The sequence below is a fragment of the Schistosoma haematobium genome, chromosome ZW (assembly GCF_000699445.3).
Source record: "Schistosoma haematobium chromosome ZW, whole genome shotgun sequence".
Lineage (NCBI taxonomy): Eukaryota > Metazoa > Platyhelminthes > Trematoda > Strigeidida > Schistosomatidae > Schistosoma > Schistosoma haematobium.
In genome coordinates this window covers 8,828,132-8,853,378 of record NC_067195.1, presented here as the reverse complement: position 1 = coordinate 8,853,378, position 25,247 = coordinate 8,828,132, and the positions used below count along the sequence as shown (strand labels likewise).

Below are 25,247 nucleotides of genomic sequence, written 5' to 3'. Positions count from 1 at the left end.
GACGTTTCCCTTCTTTTTCTCATCGGTTACTGCTTGCTATTCGTATGCAACTACTAATATTTTTGCAAATAAGTATCATAACGTCATGTATAATAGAATTCTTAGCAGCAAGCTATAAAATCATTGCGATAGTCAAGTAATTTTGTAATTAATTTTTAGGAGAAAAGGTTTAGAGATCATGTAGACATTATCCTACTTTATTTTGAGGATGGCAGTTAAGACAATGATCTGGTTCTTCATGCTGGTCGTAGATTTGTATGTACTAACATCACAGTTTACTGTATGTATTACTAGATTTTCTGAATGACTGTAAATGAAACTGACTATAGACCTATCATGTTAACATTTTACATCCATGAGCTTCAGGAAATTCGCGATCGGAAATTTCTGAATTTCATACATGTACCATGTATTTACAAAATTGATGTTTTTATGTTGCATTCTTGTGCATATTGTCATCTCTAAGACCATATCACTCACAATTCCAATATATAAAAACATATATCCAACTTCAATGGACTAGTAATACATTTCCCTTAAAAGCGTTTTAGAACTTTGAGTTGTTGTTTCTACTTCACCATCACTACCAAACTGGTTCCTCGGAAAATTTTTTTCTAGAACACAGATAAAAGTGTTAAACGCTTATATGTTAATAACACTGGTCCGTTCTGTTAACCTTCTCTGGGGTGCTATATGTTATATCCGGTGAAGATTAAATTACAGGTAACTTCCAAGAACTATTCATGGACTAATATTCTATAAATATTCTTATTGTATAACTACTCAACAATTACACTATGTATATTTATATTCCTTTTATGATAAGCTTTATTTTGACCTGTAATTTATTATTGTACGATTTACGGTTCTTAAGTTATGTTCAGTTTATTAACTACTGCCTCCCACATTCGCAGCCACTTTTTGGGCTTATTTGTGTACAAATATTATTTCCTATTTTATGGTACGTTGCGGTCTGTGTGATTGATATATAAACCAAGTATGCCTGAAATAAACGATTCGATTCATATTCGGAAGCTGGTATTGTGTTCTGGACTCAAGTGGAAGGGCTCGGAGGACATAGGACCAATAAGGACGCTAAACTGCCCACACCGGTTGAACGTCATTGGTTGGCCTAGTGTGAAGATTCGTATAAGTCGTATTCGGATCGGTAGATAAATCGTGTGATAGAAAAACCAGACATCCAAGTCATAACACTATACTAGATAACCCAGTAGTATATTAGAAAAAGGATGGGTGCTGAGACTTGATCTTATTCTTTAATACCACCAACTAGTGGTCTAAAACGTGTAGAAAGGCACTGGTTTTGTAGTAAATATCTGTCGAAAAATCACCATGGGTGTGCAAAGATCCACAAGTATCTATCATTTTTCTCGATGAATGGTTCTCAAAAGTCGTTTCATAGTATTTGTACTATGAATTTTTCACTCTCGATTTCAATCACCTCTTTAGAAACTTGTCCCTGTAGAGTGGAAATGTGTCAAACGGATTCTTGTGCAAATTAATCGATGGGTTTTAATCATATCTTTATTGTTAGAGGTTTTATTTGGAAAATGAAAGTAATAAATGTAAATTAATCAGTGGACTTATCTATGGATTTTCTTTATAAAAAGCTTAGTCTCATTCTAATGGAATGTACATTACCATAACTTTAGAGATTTTTAACAAATGTAAACGGACAATGGGAGAGGGGTCTGCAGAAGATTTCGGTAATTATATTCAAATTATATTGATTTTTTCAATGAAAACAACTAGATTGTTAACTATGTCACTTCCACTTTCAGCCCAAATACAAATGACAGTTAGTTGAGATTCTGACAACAGATCGCTCATTGTTATTGTTTTTAGGCCTTCTGAGAATGAAAGTTCGAGTCCAGATGTTTGGCTAACATTTCTACATTACTAACTCCAATGGTTTTGTAAGTGATCACGCCCCTAAACTCCCATTTCTCACAATTATAGTTTGATTAATGTAGAATGGAAGTTGGTTATGATATCACGGAACTGATCACATTCCGTAACAAGCTTAAGTGTCTTTTAATTACAGTGTACCAATACGGAAGTTCGATTTCATGTTTGGCACTGTTTTGATTCATGGTCGCAGTTCGTATCATTTGGAGAGAGTTTACTTAGTTTACTTCTTATTTGAAGTTTGACACACTGCAATATCATCACTGCATCGTATAGTTTCTAAAGCGTTTTGTTAATTTCCATGAAAGTCATTTTTCTAACTACCATCACAGGAGGTTGTGGAAGAGACCATTTTTACTTCTACTGACCCAATTAAACATCACATACTCGGCTGTTGAATGTGGATCAGTTATGGATTGTCGACCTTACTCTAACGGTTTCGCATATATTATTACTCGATGTATCTTCTGTTACATGTTGGATAATTAAATGTTTGGGAGAATAACCGCATTGTAATGTCTACTTTTACAAATATGAAAGTCTATTACATCCAACCGCTAATTTTTTTAGACTGTTAATACATCCATTTGAAAAGTAATATGTATGTCTAATTTTCGAAAGTCTTGCCCAACTACGTGCTTGATTTTACAAAATTCTGATAAATGCAAACATAACTAGACTTCAGAAGAATAAGATTATTGCTTAGACTTAAAGAAAAGTGGGAAACAATCAACCAAAAAGTTAAGAGTGCTTGATCAGTTGTTAGCCTGGTACATTTTACAAACTGGTTTATCGTGCGGACTTACTAGAAATATGTTTGATGTGACACGTGTCCCTAAAGAGTGCTGTTACGCTAAAAGTGTTGACAATCTTAAGAATATTTATTTTCTCAATATGAGAATTCCATATCGTAAGTATTAAGGTAGCGAATTAAAGCTCCTTTCCATGTCTACTTCTACGAATGCCTTAATATTTCATATTCTTCGTTGATTGTGTGAATTAAGATCTATAAGTACACGTATAGCATATTTAAAATAAACATTCGTGAGAATAATTCAAGTAAAAATTTATTAATAACTCTCCCAAGTCGATAAGATCACGAATAATCGATAATTTGGCGTGTTTTGTTCGGATGTGTCTCTTGCCTTCATCAGTAACCGTGCTGTGAGATAACTGACGTCATTTACATTATACAAATATTCTGCTTCCTAATGTATTCTCCAACTCAATGTGGGGATTTTTCGTGACTCCCACTTTCACTCGCACCATCTTATCACTTCATATACTAACCACATAAGGGTCCATCAAATTATTTGTTGTTGTGTAAGTATTTTCTCACAGTTAGTTGTTCTGATTGACAACGTTTCTATTTTGTTTGACCTTGAAGAGTTTTGAGCCGTTAATTCTGTAAATATGTCCTGTTTCCAAAAAGCACATAATTTTCTACTGATAGCATACAAAAGATAAAAAGAGAGAACAGACACACGTAGGCTTATTATCTAGAAGGTAGGTAGAGTATTTGTTTAAAGGGCTCTTAGTATAGTTCCCTGAGAAAATGATGAAACATAGTAGGGATCTTATTTTATTATCTTTATCTCAATTTAACTGATTTTATTTTATGAAGACTTGAACATAATTTGCAAAATTAAAAGTAGTAATAACTTGGATCATGCCTAAAACTCGTGTGATTGTTTATGTTTTTAGGTATTAATTAAATTACTGCTGTGATTTGCCTTTGTTCGGGCCAATTTAGTTACATTCAAAAGTTAACTAATTTGGTCTGTTTCTATTAAGGGTTTAGTAAGCCTGATATATTGTATCAAATGATGCTTAGTATTTTATGAAAAGCAGTAGTAAAGAGCTCATTGACAAGAAATGTACACCTCAGAAACGTTTTCTTCGGCCCAGCGAGTTGATAGTCATCCTGATATATCAACGTTTGCAGTCTTTACATCTAATTGAAAAGTTTAATTCAGTTGAAAAATAAACCACCAACTCGTTATCTTCTTAAAAAGCCTTCAGTATTTTCCTGACATTCCACCAAAAACGTCAGTAGTCCAGCTCGTATATTTAATGGACAAACTTTCTATAAGATATACGCTAGCTGTTTTACAAGGTTATCAGATTTATCATAATATTTATTCATTTAACAGACTACTGTGTAAAGTTCGGTTGCAATATCTCTCATGGTTAACTACAAACTTACCCACATGTTTTAATGTAACTTCTGAGTCTATATATATACATCGCGTTTTTGAAAATATTTTTAGCGAACTGTTCGAGCTGGTTGGACACGTTACAACATAAACTCACCTGAAAGTGTTTCTGATCATATGTACCGGATGGCATTGATGGCTACCGTAATCCCAACAAATGAACGTGGAAATTTAAACACAGATCGGTAAGCATAGCTTTTTTGTTGGTTTAGGAGCTTGTTTCGCAAATTTTTTGCACTTGTCTGTATGACAAATCAACAGCTGTTAGTGCGAAAAATTTGGATAATATACAGATAAAGTTGCAAAGAAGCACTCTAAAACGTGTTTGTGAATTCGATTAGAGGTTTAAGACCTATGAGTGTTCACACTTCCTATCCCGAAATACCTGACAAAGACGTGTTCAACTATTCTAATATATTATGATCCACATTTTGGCTACGGGTATTATCACTGAGTCCGTGCTTGATTCGTTGGACTTTGTGGTCTCAGTTATCAATGTCGATGTAACGGCTGCACCTTTAAAAGACCGAATAACGATTAACAAACTGAAATTTATCAGTACTTTTTAATAATGTTTTTAATCTAATTCGGTAGTCGTTGAGTAATGAAATTATCATAACTATCTTGTTACATCCGTGATTAAATAGTCGTTGGTTATTTTGCAACTTTTACTCTCTTCATTAACTGTCCAACTTTTCACAGACGGGAATTATCTCCTATTTACATTGCTTTTCGACTGGATATTTTGTGTATCAATACTTTAATTTCTGAATATTATTATGACTCTCATACATTTAGTCAGTCGGATTATGGTTCTATCACGGATTCACTTAATGAATATATATTTCAATAGAACAATGAGAAGACGAAGTTGATCTAAAAACTCTAATGTATATGCACTGTGCATTTCGAATTGTCTCATTAAACTTAAACTTGTTGACACATTTTCTATGAACATTAATAAAGGTCAAATGAACACAAAGTGATAACTATAAATAAAACAGAAAAAACAGGTTAATATAATTTGGGAAACGTAGGAAATTGTGTCAATACCCTAAGCCATAAAATGACTTAAAGATTATTAAGACAAATTCAAGTTTACGGCAAACTCTTTAAATTTGTGAATGACCATAGCTTGTATAAATCTAGGAATTTATCATAAAACTTTTCTATGCAAACTTACTATACTACACTGCTAAACTGATTGTGATTGAAAAAACTAAGCTCGTGATTCCACATAGGCCTAATCTTTGCACAAATGATTACGCCACAACTCATTGCATTTACCAATTTATATGTTTGCGTTGACATACATAGAAAGGAGTAATCGAACAGTACAATCAAGGGTTATGAAACATACGCCTAGATAGCTTCAGTACCCGTTGGTGTCAAATGTTCCTATAAGCATAGGAATTAAAATACCATATTATATTCATCTGTTTTCCGTCTTTTATTTATAATTATCGCTTTAAGTTCATTTGAACTTTCATTTAGTGACTTTTATTAACTTTCGCAGAAAATGTGTTGAGAAGTTTATGTGCAATCAAACTGTTTGAAATGTATATTGTAAATACATAAAAGTTTACCTATCAACTACATCCTTTCATTAATATACGAAAACTTATGAAAGGGACTAATATCTTTGAATATGTATTTGTGTTTAGTTGTAAAGTATCAAGAAGGACAAAATACGTGTTATTAATACTACTAATATCACCAAATCACCAAATTAAATTTAGGTCATATAATATTAGTCCCTGTGTATTTTATAAACTGAATAAGTATAAATTATTGAAGGTACTGAATATGGTGTATGTTTGTTTACTATCAATCCAATCTTCCCTAGAGAGAATACTATATTAGGGTGGGAATTTTCGTGAAGAATGTTCAATTAGAGGATAACTTACATTCCATTATCAAATTCAGTTGTTTAACTATTGAAAATAAAAAGTAAACACTAAGCATCTAAGTGTGTCTATTTTGGGACTAATTAATAATGTGCTGCATCCACATTCCAACGAAGGATCGGATTCAAAACCTTGGAATCTTACGGTGATAATGGTACCTCTAAAGCACTAAGTTATAAATCAGTACTTTTCATTTCTAATTTTATCCAAGTTTCGATATTGTGTGATCATCATATCATATCATCTGTAGTATGCATGTATCACTTATAATACAACTGAACTTCACTGATGACTTCTTCAAACTAGAACCTCACAAAATCTTTTCAGATGTTGTTACTAGTGAGCAGTTTTAAACTGGTGTGAATTTCTCTCAAAGTAAGAAATTTTATGTACTTCAATTCCAATACAAAATGTTCTTTAGATCTATTTATTTAAAATTTCGGGGTTTGATTTTGTTGATTAATGGCTTTAATTAACCCATATCAGCTCATTTGCATAATGAAAATCACATTAAATGTACAAAGTCTGTTAAATGTTCATTTGGATATTTGTTTTATCCTTGTTTGTTATTCATTAAGTTGTCACATTTATTCCATGTATTTGTATTTAATTTATTCCTATTTACCATATTTTGATAGTTTTTTTCCCTTATCGAATATAAGCAAAACAGTATTGTTTTAAATGTTCGCTTTTCTTTGTTACATCTGAACATGTCTCCATTTTTTTAGATTATTAAAAATGGCAATTGTACATGATTTAGCTGAATGTATCGTGGGAGATATTACACCACATTGTGGAGTATCGAAAGAAGAAAAACTGTCCAGAGAAAAAGTTAGTAAATATTTCTTACTAGTTTGATTACTGAACTAGTTTATCATGTTGTAGCAACCAGTTGTATGTGTTTATGTAGAGATCAGTATCGATCCATCAGAGTGACCAATAACTAAGAACTTCTAGCCTATTATTTTAATAATTGAAGTAATAGGATTTAGATGCAGATGAATTAGTCTTAATAAAAACATTGGAAATATTGTGCTTTTAAGATATTAATTCATTTACCTTACCAGACGCTATAAAATGTTTCACATTCTTGTCTCAGTAACAGTTTCCAGTATAACGAAAGGAAAATATTATATTTAACCTGGGAAGTCTCTTCACTCCATTTCAAGCGTTGTTTTAGTGTTTTAAAAGATAATTGTGTATTTCAACAAAAATATTTGTTTATGGTTTTGCGCACTAATGGAAAACTGGTATGTGCTCCATGTGAAATGGAGAGAGCTTATTTCATGTGTTCTCCGTTTTTATTCATAGAGTAATTAAACGATAGTTGTTTTCTTAATCTCGAAAAGGAAAAATCCATGAACTGCGTTGGGGCCTGTGTGATCGAGCCAATTGTTTATGAAAGAGTTATATTATCTAGTCCGTTTTATGAACGTATTCATCCGTGTTCCCTGTAGGACTAGTGACCTCATAACCAATAACTCAGTAACCGTGATTAATGACCGGTGAATCTTGGCCTTTACTGATCCACGAGCTACTTCCAGTTGGAAGTATATTAGTTCTCTGTTTTACTCTATTCACTCATAATTCGAAATCCACAGTAATATACACCAAATATTTAAGGATCACACAATGAAAAATATAAATAATAACCCTTCGTACAATAGTTTTGAAAATTTAGTCTTTCCTAAATACTCCTTATAAAAATTTCATTTTGTGGTGTTGATATATGAGTACTTTTTTGCCGAAAGGCAATTACTGATGTATGTTTATATCACTAGAAAAATTAAACATTTAATAAGTTATATTGGGATAAAAAATTGATTTAATAAGTATATTTTGCTTCTTTTCCATTACTGATCCTTCAGTGAATTGCTTTGACTTCTTCATTGGATTTCATTTGCCAATTTTTTGTATATTTATATTCCAATTATTAGAGTTTTTTGTATATCTCGTTATAAAAGTTTTTTCGCAAACGTGAAATCAGGATAAGCCTAATAACTAGGAATGATTCTCGATTATGGTTAGTTTTAACTCGCGGTCGCGCGTGAGTTCGCTTCTCTTGTGGGGACTCTTAGATGCTCACTACTGAGCGGTCCCATACTAGTAAGAAATGTACGTCCTTTGCTTTCAGGTATCCAATGGTGTTCTAACATTTGTCGGTTCGTTATTTCATTGACATTCAATAGTCCCTACAACCCTGTGCTTACAATTTTAAAATGTTTACTAGCTATTTAGAAACCTGCTTCCAAGATGTTATCTGGACCATTATAAATATCCAAATAATCTTAACTAGATGACATCTTTTATATTTATGTTATGCATACTAATCAAGTTTTGTTTTGTTCAGCGATCAAACGCATTTAGCAACGAGCTTTTTTCCTAGAGTTCCTACTATTTACCACTCGACAGCTTCTTAGAATAACTAGGTTTTCCTGTCCATCGCCTTTAATTACCCAACATCTCAACATACTGTGCTCGATGTCAAGTCACTTAGACCAGTGCTCACAGTACAAATTAATCGATAAAATTTGACCAGCACTAAAGAACTAAAGAAATATAACATTCGTCACTGGGCAGTTATAAATATCTCAATCTTACGGGATGTTAGTCGAGGCCTCAATAGTTCAACGATAACATTTCAGACTATGAAACTAAAGGACGTAGATACTAGTTTTATAGGAGCATCATTTTCTTCGAGGTCTCTGTTGGGTGTCAACTAACACTAAACCTAGGTACATTGTTCTCTCTCAACTACCTTACAACAGTCAAAATTACATCTTTGTATGTAAGTGTTGTATCCCTCATCCCTTGGTTATTTTTTTGCAGGACGCTATGAAACAATTATGTGAACTTATTTCAGAAGAGAACAGTGCAGAAATTATGAGTTTATGGAAGGTAACTTATTATAATCATTATATTTGATAATTTATACTATCTATAGGAATATGTTGATCAGCAAACACCAGAGGCTGTTATTTGTAAAGATTTTGATAAGTACGTTATTTTATTACCTTAAAATATCTTTTTTAACAGATTTGAGATGCTTTTGCAGGCTTATGAATATGAACATGAAACTCTTGAACCAGGAAAATTAGAATCATTTTTCGAAAGTACTCTAGGTAAATAATATTTTCACTATTCTGATTTTCCTTTTCCCTCAAATGTGATTAATTTTTAAAGGAACATTTAGCACAAGTTTGGGTCAAAAGTGGGTCAAAGAGCTGTGTTCATTGCGGAAAAATTTATTTATTCAGTGTGAATCTAGTGATAAAAGTGGCTAGTATGTGCCTCAGTTTCTACGAGACTTTAGGATATTCCTCTTTTTCTATGCATTTAAATACTTCTATGTGACTTCACCGATTAAATTTTGACAAATCATGTATATTTCTTTTGATTTTAATAAGTCATTTTTACTGACGTTTGTCGCCATATGTTATGAAAATCAAAGAGTTTATTATTACCCGCTGAATAACATTACAGTATTTTTATGTTGTATTTTGTGAAACTCATCTTTAGATTTGACTCATTGTACATTTTTATTGTTTTTATGGATTATAGACGGTTGAAGATGTGATTCAATCGTCGGTTTCCTTGTGGCTTATTTAGTTGAAGAAATACTCTTAGTAAAGCATTGTCGTATTACGCTCCGAGTCAGATTTATGTGGTACGAAATCCGACGGCGTAACTTAGAAAGGAACTACTAATCACTTTGGTGGTTGTGACTGGAGATTTCAGTACAGTGTTTTACCATGTTATAAATTTATATCCGTATGAATGATAATACATGGAAACTATTATGTTTCTACTAATTTGATAATCATATGAGAACTTCAAATTAAGGTGCCGTCATTGATTTTCACTTCTTATAATCCAGGTGATCCACATACTTATCACATAAACATTTAAAGGTTCACTTGCTATTTGTAGCTTACTAAACAAATGGCAATTATACTACTAGTTCAGTCTCGGTTTTTGGCTTTAATTAACATTTGTTCACAGGAAACGCAGCGTTACCAAATCTAACACGTCAGTAAAAGCACTGATGAACTATAATGCTTTCTATGTAGGTGTTTAGTATTCAGTCATGTCGACAAACCTTTTTATACTACTTCCTGTATAGTTAAACTGGTAACAAATGTTCTTTTGGATTACTTGTATTCCAGCAATCCAGTGATGGTGATAGGCATAGGCTTTTTTTCATATTTGAGATTTGCTACTTTTGGAGTTTCTTCAGATGGACTGTTTGTGGATCGTCTGTAGCTGTCGTGGTGTGCTTAACAGCTTGATCGAGGTGCTGTTGAGATATTCAGTAAAATATCTCAAAAATTATCCTGTTAACTCTAATGCCGCTCTTGAACGTGAAAAGATGTCATTTTCCTATTGGTCAGTATTTATGGTAGTCCTAACTGTATAAATATGCATTTGTCTATAAAGTATTAGTCCTATTCTTATTCTTCTCCTGACCCCATAAACAATTTCATCTACGGTTCGTGTTCTGATATATTGGAGATTGGGGAACCGTATTGGAGTCGTACTGAAATATCTGAAGTTGGTCAGTCAGTAGAAATTAGAGTAGCCGCCCACGCGGTCCACAGTCGGGGCCTTCATATTTCAAGGTTTTATTATTAGTTGGTACTTAAACCAAGTCTCAATGACCGTGGCTAGGGTTCTGGTGAGTAAGACCTAGAACCTCGAAGTGTATGTGGGTCTTATTCACTTTGTTTATTACCCATGATAGGACTATAATACTTTTGTTTTCTATATTGACGAAAGTTTTATGAATACTTTTATCACTATTAAGATGTCTTTGCCCATTGAAACTACGAGGCCCTCTTCATGAACTAGGTACTCCATTTAATTAATGTCACCGAGTGTCTTGACATGTTAAGGTGAACCATTAGGTCTGTTGACAACGCAAGTTCAAATTTAGGATGATCTCAATGAAGGCTTTCAAAATCGTATTCTACGCATGCGAGGTCGTTGCAGATCGTACGGCATGTTATCACGCATAATAAACGTTACATTAGCGAACTTTTAGAGATAATCTTATTCTCTGCTTTCAACGAAGGTTTATCAGTCACACACTGGGGACTACTGATGTGGAATTAAACTTTATCTCAAATACAGTAGGCCTAACCACACTTCGCGATCTTTTTGATGAGCCGAACGTTAGTACTGTTAAGAGTCCTTTTAATTGGCTGTAGTACCACTAAGTAATAATATAGAGAATACGTACATCATTCGTATCCATCTGTTGTTCAACAGCTCAAGGTTTTGTATTTGCAAATCTATTACGTTGGTCGGCATCCAAATCTGCTAGCAGTGAAGTTGTAATCGAATGTATCCTGAAAATTCAGATTCGCCATAGTATCGTGGATTGGAGGAATCATGTAGCTTCTTTGTTATTTTCTAATGTTTATAGTTAACTCTTACACTGTGTGAGTCAATGTCGAGCACAGAAACGCCGGGCGAACGTTGTAAATGAGTTGTTATTACATGCTCCTTTGGATACAAGGTAAGCTAAAAGGTGCTAGGCAGAGATTGAAAGAGTAGTTTGTGTTCGTTTGCACAAAACAAGGCATATATGATGAAAACCAGTTACCCGAATACTACAAAAATAAAAGGAAGTTGGAGATTTTGGCTTGCTATTCGGTTCATAACTATCTGTGTAATAAAAAGATGTATGACTGACTATCTTTAATTACGATGTTTTAATGAAGGTGACTTGAAAGTAGATCAAGTAGGTATATTTTATGGAATAGTGGAATATACTACCAATAAGTATTTTCTTTCTGGTTCTACTGTAGATCATCAACGTTGATGATCTACGTTGAATGATTGTTGACCTACTCGAGTAAGTGAGATCACCACCGCATTAGCCAGTCCATGACATGCGATTAATTGATGCGCGTTGGTTGTCTTTGACTTTGACAGGGATTGATAATCTATCCGATATTCAGTGGCCCAACTGTCGGATGAATTGGCTAGGGCTCAGCGACATTTCATTCGTCCTACAACACATTTATCGATAAGTAAGCCGCAAATCGAAAGAACACTGAATTTACTACCATGGAAAGAATATGTAAACATGCTTTATGTAGACATAACGAGGGACTGGTTGTGAAAGTGCGATCGTTATTTTTACCACACAGAAATTCACATTCACGAAGCCTACAACGATCAGCAACACAAAGCTTACTTGATGTCAATACCGACTGGTATGAATGAATCATTTAGAGTCAAACCTATAACAAATAGAATTTAGGACTACTATTTTTATCTTATCGAAAGCTGATAATGAGAAGAAGTATAACAACGGGTTTTCGGCGGGTTACATAAACGTTAAATTGAAGCTGAACATCGGCATATAATTCATTACTGAGATTGTTACACTGGCAATTTGTCTGAGCTTTTTGAATTACTACGCTTCCACATAAGCAATGTTTGTCAGTGAAAGTGTGACTAGTCACTAAGTGTGGACAAGCAGGCACTCAACTTCCAACTGATGACTGATTGTATGCTAGATCAGATTCACTGAGAATGAACGCTTGTAATTGTGTGGAATAAAGTATTGTATATTTATTCTGGTTATGTAATGCTGCTTGTGTTTCGGGTTTTTCATGTAACGTGATTTAGTCAGTACAAAGCGGATCGTCCGATTGTCCAATACAGAGGTATTATAAGCCCGTTCATCCCGTTCGGTTTTATTACCGCGCCATCGTAGCACACTGGGAAAAGAAAAACATTTTGTTCCATACATTATAACTTAATTCAAACCATTTAGACCCTGCCCTGAGAGTTAGAAGTTCTGTAGAATTATGGTCTACTATGATATTACTACTGCTCTAATAATAGACCTAATCCTAAAATTGTAGATTTGTCATGATATAACTGCCTAATCTATAAGATCTTACGGGAAGTCACATAATCGACTACACCAACTCACTGTATCGTATCAATTACCAATACATGATGTAGAACAAGGTTAGGCTAGAGAAAGAACAATATATTTAATATGAATAGAAGATATCAAATCCAATTCATTCAACACATTCTTCCCGCCCACTCCATCGTTAGGTATTTCCCTGCGTTAAATATTGAATATCTGTTTTCCGAGTTGTCTCGTTTTCAGCTCTGAGGATTGTGTGGTTATGGTCCAATGCCACTACAGTTCTTCATTTAGAAGAATTATGACGCCTCATGGTTAAAGCAGAGTTCCTTCGGAAGTCCGGAGGCTGATGCTTCTTTTTGCAACTAGAGCAAACACTAATTAGGGTACATGGAATGTTCGCACAATGTGGGAGACCAGGAGAGTCATCCAGATTACTGCAAAAGTGAAGAAGATACACTAAAACAATAAGTGTTAGATATTTTCAGTATATGAGCATCAAATGTCCCGTTCGAATGTAATGTAGTATATAATTATGGTTTTCTCTGGCGGTATGAATAATTAGCTTCTCGGCTCTCTGAGATAAGATCGTGTGGTGTATGAATCATTAGGCCGACATGACATGACTTCTAAAGATACTAACCCGGTGAAAAGCTCTTTAAAATTGGAAACATGTATCTACCGCGACTGGAGCATCTGCCTTCCAAATTTAGAATGAGATACGCTATAATTAACTATGCTTAGCCACGAAACCAGTACTAATAAATGAACGATGACACGCACATACGTTTATTCAAGCACTAATGCAAATTAATTCGTTGGTACAACGAATATCAGCATCAGTTACAATTTCAACGATTTAGATATCTGTAAGAGGAAAATTTTTTAAAACTTTATGATGACTGTCTATGTATTGGAAGACCTAGTTTATTTTAGCAAGTCAGGTTTTTTCAGGTTAAATACTGTCATTCATTAGGCAAGATATCCAACATCGCTCGTAACACACTGAGGTTTGATAAGACTTTATTACTGCAACGCCACTTGAATGCTGAGCGTTGTGTGAACAATGAAATAAATCAGTTTTCGTTTACTCATCGCATGTTAGACATTGGAACTAGAAAGCTTAATAGTTGGAGCAATTTTCAAACTATGGCGGATGGAAGACGCGGTACCCCAAAATGTAGCCCAGAGGTTCGTATTGGGAACTACATAATCGGAGAAACACTTGGTGTCGGAACTTTCGGAAAAGTCAAAGTTGGAATTCATAAATCTACCGGTGTGCAAGTTGCTGTAAAGATAGTGAACAGGGATAAAATCAAAGCTCTCGATGTCGCCGGCAAACTACGTCGCGAAATCCTCAATCTTTGGCTTTTCCGACATCCCCACATCATCAAGTTGTATCAAGTCATTAGTACTCCAACTGACATATTTATGATAATGGAGTATGTCAGTGGAGGGGAATTATTCGATTACATAGTGAAGTCTGGAAGACTCTCTGAGAAAGACGCTAGAAAGTTTTTTCAGCAAATAATTTCCGGAGTCGCCTACTGTCATCGTCATAAGGTTGTACATAGAGATTTAAAGCCAGAAAATTTGTTGCTGGACTCAAACCAGAACGTAAAGATTGCTGACTTTGGTTAGTGGACTGTAATTTCACTTTCCGTACAGCATAAATAATGTTAATAACCCAACGAGTGTCATTGTTTTTTCGCTGGGCTTGTTTGCCGGTAGTGAAATACCTTATGCCGAACAAGTCAGGCTACTTGGTGACATTAACATTCTACTGGTTGTATACCGGGGATTTGTTTGTACCATGATGATATTGGGACAGTTATACTTTTTAATTCCTGATTTGGTGATTTAAGCGTCATGCTTTCAGTTATCGATCTTAGAGTTTTTATTCTGGTAATCTCTCAGGTTTGCGTTAATGAACGGTGCTCAAAGACCTACCTTTTAAACATCGATTTCTTGCTTGATTGTCATTAACGCTACCTGTAATGCTGCAGTCATAGTTCTGTATTGTGATATTTACTAGTTCAGTGGGTTTTTTAGCGTAAAATGTAGTGGTGTTTGTGTTTCCTTTTTAAGCTAATTGTCTTATGAACGTCGCTAATTGTGGTGTTACCTGATATTGCCATCAAGTCTGGTGTATTCGTTACCAACAGTTATGTTCTTCGTTTGCGTTTCTCTCCATCTTAAATCTGGTGTGTGGATTGAACCTTGGTTGATTTTAATCGTGTACACCAAAACAGATTTTTTAAAATTTGCATGTATGTTTACAGTAACTTTTTAGGGTAATCAGTTTAGTTCATTAATCCAACGTGATTGCAAGGAATTGATTTGATAGCAAAAAAACGCTGCCTAAATAGAATACAGTCCCTCAAACGAAATCGTGGCTCGACGGTTTAGGTCAAATGTCTTAGTACTTTCAGGTTATATATAGCTTGTGGATGATTATTTTTATGGTATATATTGCTGTATTATAGGACCTGGTTGTATGGTACATGTTTGCTTTGGTTTCCATTCGCAACAACACCTATGTGTTTAAGAAATACTTTTTTAAGAAGCTGGAATAATGTTTTAGTGCTGTTGGTTGACATACTATCTAACTAAAGTTTGTACAGTAGTCATATAGCAATTGTCCGTATTTTGGAAATTTGTTTTGGCGGTATAGAGAACTTCAGTAATTTCAAAGTTCAGTACTGTTCTAACAGAATAATGTATAAAAAATTCGCCTTTTTCCAGGATTGTCCAATATAATGCAAGATGGTGAGTTTCTACGTACTTCTTGTGGATCCCCAAACTATGCTGCCCCTGAAGTAATATCTGGGAAGTTATATGCTGGTCCGGAAGTAGATGTATGGTCCTGTGGAGTAATTTTGTATGCATTGCTATGTGGCACACTTCCTTTTGATGATGAACATATACCTACACTTTTTAAAAAAATCAAAGCAGGCTATTTCCATTTGCCAGAAACTTTGAGTTCAGGTGTAAGTGTATGTTTTTTTAATTGGGAAACTATCATCCTTATTCTTCACTTAAAGATTCTTTTGCTTTCTGTCTTGCCTGGTAGGTTTGGATCATGTTAACTTTATCTGAGATCTATTGCGTCCCGTGTCTTCTAAAGGAACGTTAGGAAAATCGTATTCCTGATTGCTCCCCTGTCAAACTAGTGAATATGAATAAAACAACAGGAATTAAAGCATCATAGGTGATTTCTTAAAAATATTCATGTGATAGTGATAAAAGAGCTTGGTTATTTAGAATAGTTTGACAGAATTCATCCACACTGGTTCATTTCGTCTTAGTTTTTGCTAACAAATATTTTAGCTGTAGGTTGTACACCACAAGCACAACTCTTGTAGTTTAGATCAACTATTGAGTATCCAAAGTCTGCAACTATATGTCATTGGTGAAGTAGTAGTGCATTTCATAGTGAACTAATAGTATATATATATATATATATATATATATATATATATATATATATATAATCACTTTTTTGTTCAGGTCAGGGATCTTCTTCGAAGAATGATAACTGTGGACCCGATCAAGCGTGCAACCATAGAAGAAATCAGACGACATCCGTGGTTCTCAGTTGATCTTCCTAGTCATCTTTTCCCTCAAGAACGCGATGAAGATGCGTCAATAATTGACAAGGTAATGCTTTTATAAATCATGTCTTCTGCAATTTTTTGTATTATGTATTGAAACGAAAGCACATCAGAGTTGGTTATTTTGTTTTATATTGTAATTTTTAAGATTAATATGAATCAATTTATTAATAGTTATGGTTGCTGTTTTGTTTGAGTGTTTTTAATTATTTCTCATTGAAATATTTTAATGTTTCTTGGCTGACTTGAGGTTTACTCTGTGTTTTATGGTCTTGTCCCTGTCAACTGTAAACATCGTATTAGTTTCGTGACATTCGTTATTAAGTTCTAGCAACCGTTTCTTCTGAAGTCATCGTTACTCAGAGCCTACCTAGAAAGGCTATAAACATACGACTGCTAAAGTGCTGTGACAGACATCATGTGACCGACTTATTAGTTAAATAATATACGGGATATGACTTCATATTTACAGTGCTGTCTTTCCACTCGTTTGTGTTCAGTTTCTATAGGAGGACAATGAAAGAATGTCAAGTCGCTTGAACTAGTGGTCACACTGCTAATTGACGGATAAAGTCCGACCAACATTATAAGGGATTTAGATAAACTTGAAATTGTCTACTATTCAGTGATCAATTTTAAATGCATACCAGACGTACAGAAGGCTAGCCGCGGTCTGAATAGCTCTGCGATAACATGTCAGATTGTGAAGATGATGACGTGGGTTCGAATTCATCTGGGAGCGGAGGGTTAATGTTTAAGGTGTACAATTTCGTCTACTAAGACTACTCTAAATCCCTACCTAGCCACTTCAGTTCGGACAACCGGCTTGTATTACTAAACCCCACACTTAAACTGCGGCTCATACTCAAGTACCTGACAACTTGTTACAATTAACCGTATTGCTGTCAGTTAACATTTCGCTTTAGAAACACAAGTTTATCACTGTTCTAATGATGTTGTTAAACCAGGTCAGCGACAAGGAAAAATATAGTGACATGGGTAGAAAGAGTCAGTAGCTCTATTTAACCGGTTGACTATCATAGTTAAGTGTTTGAAGACAGTCGTTATGCCTGGGACTCAGCGGGATATTCCTGAAAGATTGAGGGAATAAATCTCCTCTCGAAGGTTTGAGATGGTGTAGTCCTATCCTATACTCGGAAACTTCATCACAGCTTTCGAAGCATCAAATGAAATACATTAGTACTAAAAGACACTTAGCTTTCTGATCATATTACAAACTCAATATGTAGGATTCGACTAACCACATGACCAATCAGTACATTAGTTTATCAAACTAGTTTTTCAAACCGAAGAACGGCACTAAACTTTATATGACTTATTTTTAGTGCGTTGGATCTAACTATTAAATGATTCCGAAGCTTTATTCTGTGATCAATGGTCGCTTTAATCATTTATATACTTTTCATCAGGAATTATTGAAATCAATGTTTTCATAATTTTCTTTGATTCACTTAGGAAGCAGTTTATGAAGTTTGTCAAGCGTGCAATGCAACAGAACGTGAAGTTTTCGCTGCCTTACTAAACAATGATCCTAGTGATCAATTGTCAGTTGCTTATCATCTTATCATAGACAATAAGTAAGTTCCACTTGTTATTACTTTCCAGTTGTAGATGCAATTTGGGGTTTTTTAAATATTATATTGTTTCTAGTGAATTATTCGACTTCGGAAAATTTTTCTGCCGATCAGACAAACGAGTATATATACCAAGTACTCTTTCTTGACACCACTGAACGCAGAAAACATATGAAAGCTTGTTAACATAGTGTTTACTTCTGGAAAACCTAAACTACTGAAAAGACCTTGCGTTACCACTAAAAATATTTTGAAGCATGTTTGCGGACACTTGAATTTACCCTAGTTAAATTGCACTTTTAGTAACATTGTGTGAACTACACCTCATAAAGCTTGAGGATTTTGAACGTAATTATTGTCAGTAGCAGTGGCTAACATATTTGTCCTGTGTTCACAGGTCTAAGCGTCTCGCTTGTTGTGAACTGAAATACGACCTGTATAGTGAGTCATCTAGTCGAGTAATGTCTCAGTTAAGTGATATCTGACTACCGTTTCTCTCAGAATAACTTCTATTAATGCTGAAATCAGCAAGCGGATAATGTTGAGGTTAAGTTTAAGTTTTCAACTAGAGAGAAGTATATTGTTAAATAGCAGTAAATACTCTATTTAGTTAGGATATTACATACATACATAATCAAAGCTTAGTTAATGTGTAAATTTAGCTTGTATGAAACTGATGTTCATAGTTTGAATTAAGGATTTCATGGATTTATAGTCATAAGTTAGCACCAGTCAATCAAATGATATCTTTACCGCAAAATAATTAATGTATCTTGCTATTGTTTATAAACAGCTGGATATTAGCATGTCCAGTTATGACTTTAAAAAAATCAGAATTTTAATATCACAAACACCACAATATACTCACAATGATATGGGTTGTATTCGGAAATTAAGAAAGGTCACAGTTTGATCGTTCTTAACTTCTTTTTGTGATTCAATACATTGAAGAAGCTTTGTTTTTTAAATTATTTACTTCTGACTAGTCAAGTGTATACTTTGTGGTATTCACTTACAGATCTATATAAACACTTGACAGGATCTTGAAGATGTACCTTTCAGTGCATTAGTTAGGTGAATCATCTACTGAAGTAGGTATAGGACAAATTGAACTATTCTCATTGTTCCTATCCCAGTGAAGCGGTAGCCCATCGGTTATTGCTCTCAATTGTCAGCCCCTAAGTCACATGTTCCGATCCCGTTCTATCTATTTGGGTTTGGGCAAGTAGATATGATAAACAACCCTCACAACTAAGTGTGGCTCAAATGTAAGTACACAAATTATTACCTGATTAAATAAGTTCACAAATATAGCCGGCGAACTGGATCTTTCTATGCATATATTGCCGTAATTAGTCTATTAAGTTTAGTAGACAAAATGAATATGAAACCAATATCAAAATATATTTTGTTCCATATTTCCGTGCTAATCTTTTCATCTACTTTTTTATAATTTCAAAGACGTTTCGGATCAGTTTTAAATCCAGAAGAAGTGAATAATTTTTATGTTGCCACTGGGATTGATTCATCAACCTCATCAGTAGCAGCAACAACGCCAAATACATCGAATAGTCCACCCAGTGGTGGTACATTGACTCATTCTCAGCCTGGTGGTGGTCGAAGTCAATCATTAAGTCCAAATTATGGTAACAATACTGGCATGATTGGATTAAAAGGTAGAGGTATTTCTCCAACACGACCTCATCCAGAAAGAATGCCTGATGGACCACCGTTATCGAGAACATTAGATCCAATGGGGGATTCGTTGGTAATAAATTCTTATTCAGTGTGTTTTTTCTACATTATTTATCAGACTGAATGTTCAATAAAGTAGGACTATAACTTGCGGATGAACCAATCAGATTTAAGATAGCAGTTGTTTTTTGTACGAAGCTCAATCATTCATATAGGTAATTAGCATTTCAGGATTATAGCTGATGTTAGTGTGATGAATACATTAATTCTACCTTATTAACTCCAACCTCTAACTCTATCTTCTAATATTAATTTACAACCGTATTTTGATTCTTGTAAATTTCTCCACCCCACTTTATCGCTTAAAGGTCATCCACAAATTATAGTTTTACTGATAGTTTTAAGGTTGACGTTATTTTTGCAACTAAATAACTTTTATTAGCCAATTTGAATATCTTCTTAAGATGTTTGTTTTTAGTTATACAGGCGTTACTCATTCCTTATATGTAATGCATTTTTAGAAGTTGTATCTAGTGCATTTATCGTAAAGCAAGATTATGCATACTTTTTTTCAATGATGTGTAAGTTCAGTGAGCAGTGGTTTGATACTCAATAAAGTCAGATCGTAAGCGCGTTATCTCTAAAAAGATGGCTAAGTTAAATAAAAATAGGGAAGGCGGACAACCCTGACATACACAACTTATCGATTCCTATGACAGTTCATCATTGATTCGATCAGTAGTGTTGAGGTCGAGAGCCTGTACAAGGTTAATACACTTTTTGGTACGTCTTTAAATGACAGACAGTGTCGCAGAACCTCACGATCAAGAGATTTAATGATACTTTAAGGTCAATGAATGCAACCGTAATTGGACGTCGGACAGCATGCGTGTGATCTAGAATCTTCCAAACAGCATCCATGTCTAAGTCTGAAACCATCCTGGTTTTCCCTAGTTTGCTCCTCACGAGCCGTATTCAAGCGTCGGACTATTATTGATGCTAGTAGTTTAAATATTATATTTGTCAAACTAATTCCTCTGTGAATGTCACAATAGAATTTTTTTTCCTTTCGTATAAACTTGTTTTTTTTTCGTGATTAAGACCAGGCAGATGGTATTATGTCCGATTCCCAGATTATAGTCAAGATTTCGGTCAATAATAAAGCTTAAATAGACTACTCCTTAAAGACTATCGGATTTGATCCATCTGAACCTGCTACTCTCCTTTGCTCTTAAATCGCCTTTTCAACCTCACTAAGAGTTGAAGGACGTATTTCAACTTACCATTCAGGCTAATTGGAGATGGTGGGTGATCTAAATGTGACTGAAGGCTATTTGAAGTGACCATCAATTCAGTCCCTAAAACTAAAAGTAAATAGTCCACCCCCCATTTTTCTGATATAATCTAACTACCAGCTGGATTTCTAATGCCTATTTCCTTATCGAAGGAATAAGCAATAAAGCAGTATGTTTAGTAGATCGTTTCAATTTACTTTGCGTTGATGATATCTCTATCGTTAGCTTACTATTATCTGAAGTTGTGTTCCGCACTCATTTACATATTGTGTCGTTTGAAATTTAGCATTCATATTAAGTCAGTCATAATCAATGTACAGCTCGGCGCAAATATGCATTAATCCAAGCCGCTGTACCATATCAACATAACAGGATGAATACCAAAAGTGTCGGAACAATTGTAGTAGCAATAACAGTGCGAGTGACTGAACATTACGAATACAGTTCAAAAATAGAATGAAAATGTATATGTGAAGGAATCAGGTATCAAAAATGAAAATGTCTTCGATTCTTTTTAGCAAATAACTGACTTCAATATACCAAGTCCTATTACTCAAAGCCATCCTTATCTTAGTTTTTCTCCCGTAGTATGTTAATTGATAGTTGTTAAAGTTAAACAGAGAACTTCAAGTCTTATGAAATGACCAATCTGTAACAGTGCTTAACTCGGTGGTTAAATAGAATATCTTTTGCCTCGAAATTTGAAGATTCTAGGTCCAATTTCATTCAGCTGACTAAAACGGGATAGCTGTCCAATGCTTTTTTGATGATGGTTGTGGTTGTTCTCCAAGTTTCAGTTCCATACAACAGAACTATATTGACGTTCGTATTGAAAATTCTGACTTTGGTATTGGTTGGCAGTTGTTTTGAGTTTAAGATGTTTTTCATTTGTGGAATGCGACCGTTTGCCAATCCATATCTGAACGGTCGCATCAAGTCCCCTTTGTTAATCAACGATATTGCCAAGGTATGCGAGTTTCCACCTCTTCCAGAGCCTCCCCATCTAGTGTGATGTGGTTCAGTCAGTCAGTCAGCTACAACGTAGGACCAGGCACATATGTGCATCGGTCCAGGTTGCCATACCGCATCAGCACAACAAGATGAACACCGGATTCATAGCAGTGGTTAGGTCAAAGGTGGTAATATATAAGAGAAAGATTGCATATAGAGATATAGTACAAGAAGAAAGAATTGGTTCGTAGAAAGAAAGATATGAAGTGATTTTAATCTCTTAGTTTAAGGGAAGACAGGGAGTGTATACACCGATGTGGTTGGTGCATTCCGTATGATGCTGACGATCTCAAGTGCACCAGTGTCGAAGAAGCTTTCATAAGGCTTTCCTATCCACGCTCTTAAACGCTTTTTTATAGTCAGGGAAATTGATGTATCGTGACGAGTTCTATTCAATTGATTGTTCAACGATTATTGGTTTTTTTGCTATTTGGTCTGTACACGACCGATCCTCGGCGTTGTGCGTCCATTAAATCTTTCATCCGACTCAACAACACTTGAAAACTTTTCCTGGTACCGATAACAGTGAGATACATTCCTTCTTTCCAGTCTGTCGACACTTGTTCTTACTTCCACATCCTTGTGCATAGAATGTGGAGCGTGTTTGGAGTTACTTCTGTGTCTGGCTTTAGTGCTTCACCTGGTATATTGTCTGGTCCTGCTGCTTTCCCACTCTTGATTTGCTTGACGACCTTGTTTATTTCCTCGAATGTTGGTAGGTAACAGCTATAGGAAGGTCCATAGGTGCTGTTTCGGTGTCCTGTGTTGAGGTTGGTTTATTCAAAAGCTCTTCCAAGTTGTCTTCCCACTTGTCCCAGTGTTCTTGAATATCAGTGATTAGTTTGCCTTCTTTATTCTTGACTGGTAGTTCTGGTTTACTTTATTTTTCTGCTTGCCTCTTCGTTCTGTCATATAGTTGCCTCATACTTCCTTCTTTTGTAACTTTCTTCACTATCGTTGTTAGGTACGCCATATATTTCTGCCTATCGTTTCTAAAATTTTAAATATTCTTTATTTCGGTTGTTTACAAATTGTAACTTGTTTGTTTCATTTGAAATTAAACATTGTTCAGATTTCTAGCTTCCGAATCAATTTTTAATGTACAATAATTTATTATTTTAATTCCTATTTTGTTTAATTATAGACACCTGGATCAATTGTTACAGGTGATTTGAATTGTCCAAGTCAAATTTCTTCTCAAGCACAATCAGCTATTACATCGGGAGCTGCAGCGGCCAGTGGAATGAAACGTTTTAAATGGCATTTAGGTATACGTTCTCAATCAAGACCATGGGATATTATGCATGAAGTATTTAAAGCAATGAATTCACTTGGTTATGAATGGAAAGTTGTTAATCCGTTTAATGTACGTGTAAGAAAATGGAATCCAATACTACAGCATTATTCTCGACTTGTATTACAACTTTATCAGGTTAGTTGGTTATTATGGCTTTTTAACACTGTTATATGAATATGTATAGTTCTTTAATGCTTATCAATACATATGGTATATAATTCTTGTTGTTCAAAAAATAGTTGTCTTTAAAAGTCTTTATTTATTGTTGGTTATGATTTGTTTATTCAAGATGATAATTAATGTTTATAATCTTTTTTTTTAAAATTTACATAAATAGTTAATCACGAACTCAGCACAAATGTGCAACATTGGCTCAAGTTGACCACAGGATATTAGCACTATAAGATAAATAGGCAAAAAAATTCGTAGTATCAATAATATTAATAGTTGAATTCATGAGTAAATTTTAAGCTAGACCACCAGTGAAAACCCGAAAGCACTAGACGGCCGTTTCGTCCTAGTATGGGACTTCTTAGCGGTGCGCATTTATGATCCCGCATGCAGGACTCGAATCCAGGACCTTCGGTCTCGTGCACGAACTCTTAATCTCTAGACCATTGAGCCGGCATCCAACGGTGTTAATGTCTAACTTCAACCGATCCATGATATTGCCCAACTCTTCATCGATTGTCTGAGATAGATACCTGTCTCTACCCGATACGGATTGGACTCATGAATTCAGCAGTTAAAAATACCACAATCTCCACAAATCCCCATTTTGATATTATTAATAATAGTTTAAAATATATATCAGGTATAGAGAATATATGGGAGTAAAATATCCTAATATTGAAATTCATGGTCTAGGTGAGGGTGATGAATAAATGTATTTGCTTCATTGCAACTGATTTCGAATCATATTACCAATGTTCTCCGAGTATTAGTCACAATTATCTCATGGATACTGACAAGGTAATCTGAACCAACCAGGCACTTTGTCAACAGTGATGCCAAGTGCTTGTTTAGTCGGGCTTACTGCCACGCTAAAAACCATGTACGAGAATATAGCCTGTATTTTCTATGTAATATCAAGAAAAAAAAGCTTATTGTTTCTAAAAAAAAGGCTTGAAGTGGTTCAAGGAACCTAAATTAACGGATGTATGCTCAGGGTTTAAATAAAGTCGGTTTTTCTTTTATCTTACAAAACACTTAGTGTAACAGAACATCAAAAGTATGCTTTTCATTCAATCAAGGATGTGGATCTCACTTTTACAAAGAATTTAATAGAAAACTAAGTCATGATTGTTACTGACTTCCATTCTGACAATTCCTCAAGCTACTGAGCTTCATGTTCTCTAGTACTTTAATAAAGGGAATCATGGAATCCACAAATACCATTCCTATACAACTATCTTTCATACCACGGGACCGTGTTACAAGCTGATCACGTCTCAACTTCATCCACTTAGTCATAGAATCAGGAAGTAATGCACAATATGAAAACATACCCAGGCTTCTGAAGTCGATATTTGAAGATTTTGGATTATCATCACTCAAAAGATAAAAAAATGAATGTTACTAAACCTCTACCATTGATTTCAAACTATCTCGTATATGACTTACAACTATAAATTATGATTTCATCGTTAGATCTAATAAATAAAGCCAACCTTACATACCGATATTAGTCGCTTCCTTAATCTAATACTTTGAACTAATACTACATTTGGCTTTCTTCCACCCTACTTTTTATGACGAACAGTATTGTAGTTTGGTGTAGAAGTGGTGATTACTAC

At 34.6% G+C, this 25,247-nt stretch overlaps 1 protein-coding gene across 2 annotated transcripts in view; it reads left to right on the top strand.

The window, feature by feature from the left end:
- Positions 1–25,247, top strand: part of PRKAA2_1 (protein kinase, AMP-activated, alpha 2 catalytic subunit) — a 36,833-nt gene that overhangs the window by 2,940 nt on the left and 8,646 nt on the right. Inside the window, exons 2-12 of one of the 2 annotated variants that reach the window (XM_035734308.2) lie at positions 4,200–4,330; positions 6,781–6,883; positions 8,882–8,950; positions 8,997–9,049; positions 9,089–9,174; positions 14,050–14,580; positions 15,690–15,934; positions 16,455–16,604; positions 18,035–18,156; positions 19,615–19,921; positions 23,299–23,586. In XM_035734308.2, the coding sequence (XP_035588900.1) occupies positions 4,200–4,330; positions 6,781–6,883; positions 8,882–8,950; positions 8,997–9,049; positions 9,089–9,174; positions 14,050–14,580; positions 15,690–15,934; positions 16,455–16,604; positions 18,035–18,156; positions 19,615–19,921; positions 23,299–23,586 (2,085 nt within the window). Of the gene's footprint in view, positions 1–4,199; positions 4,331–6,780; positions 6,884–8,881; positions 8,951–8,996; positions 9,050–9,088; positions 9,175–9,235; positions 10,520–14,049; positions 14,581–15,689; positions 15,935–16,454; positions 16,605–18,034; positions 18,157–19,614; positions 19,922–23,298; positions 23,587–25,247 lie in introns of those variants that run through there. The other variant, XM_051210329.1, reaches the window with a different exon arrangement.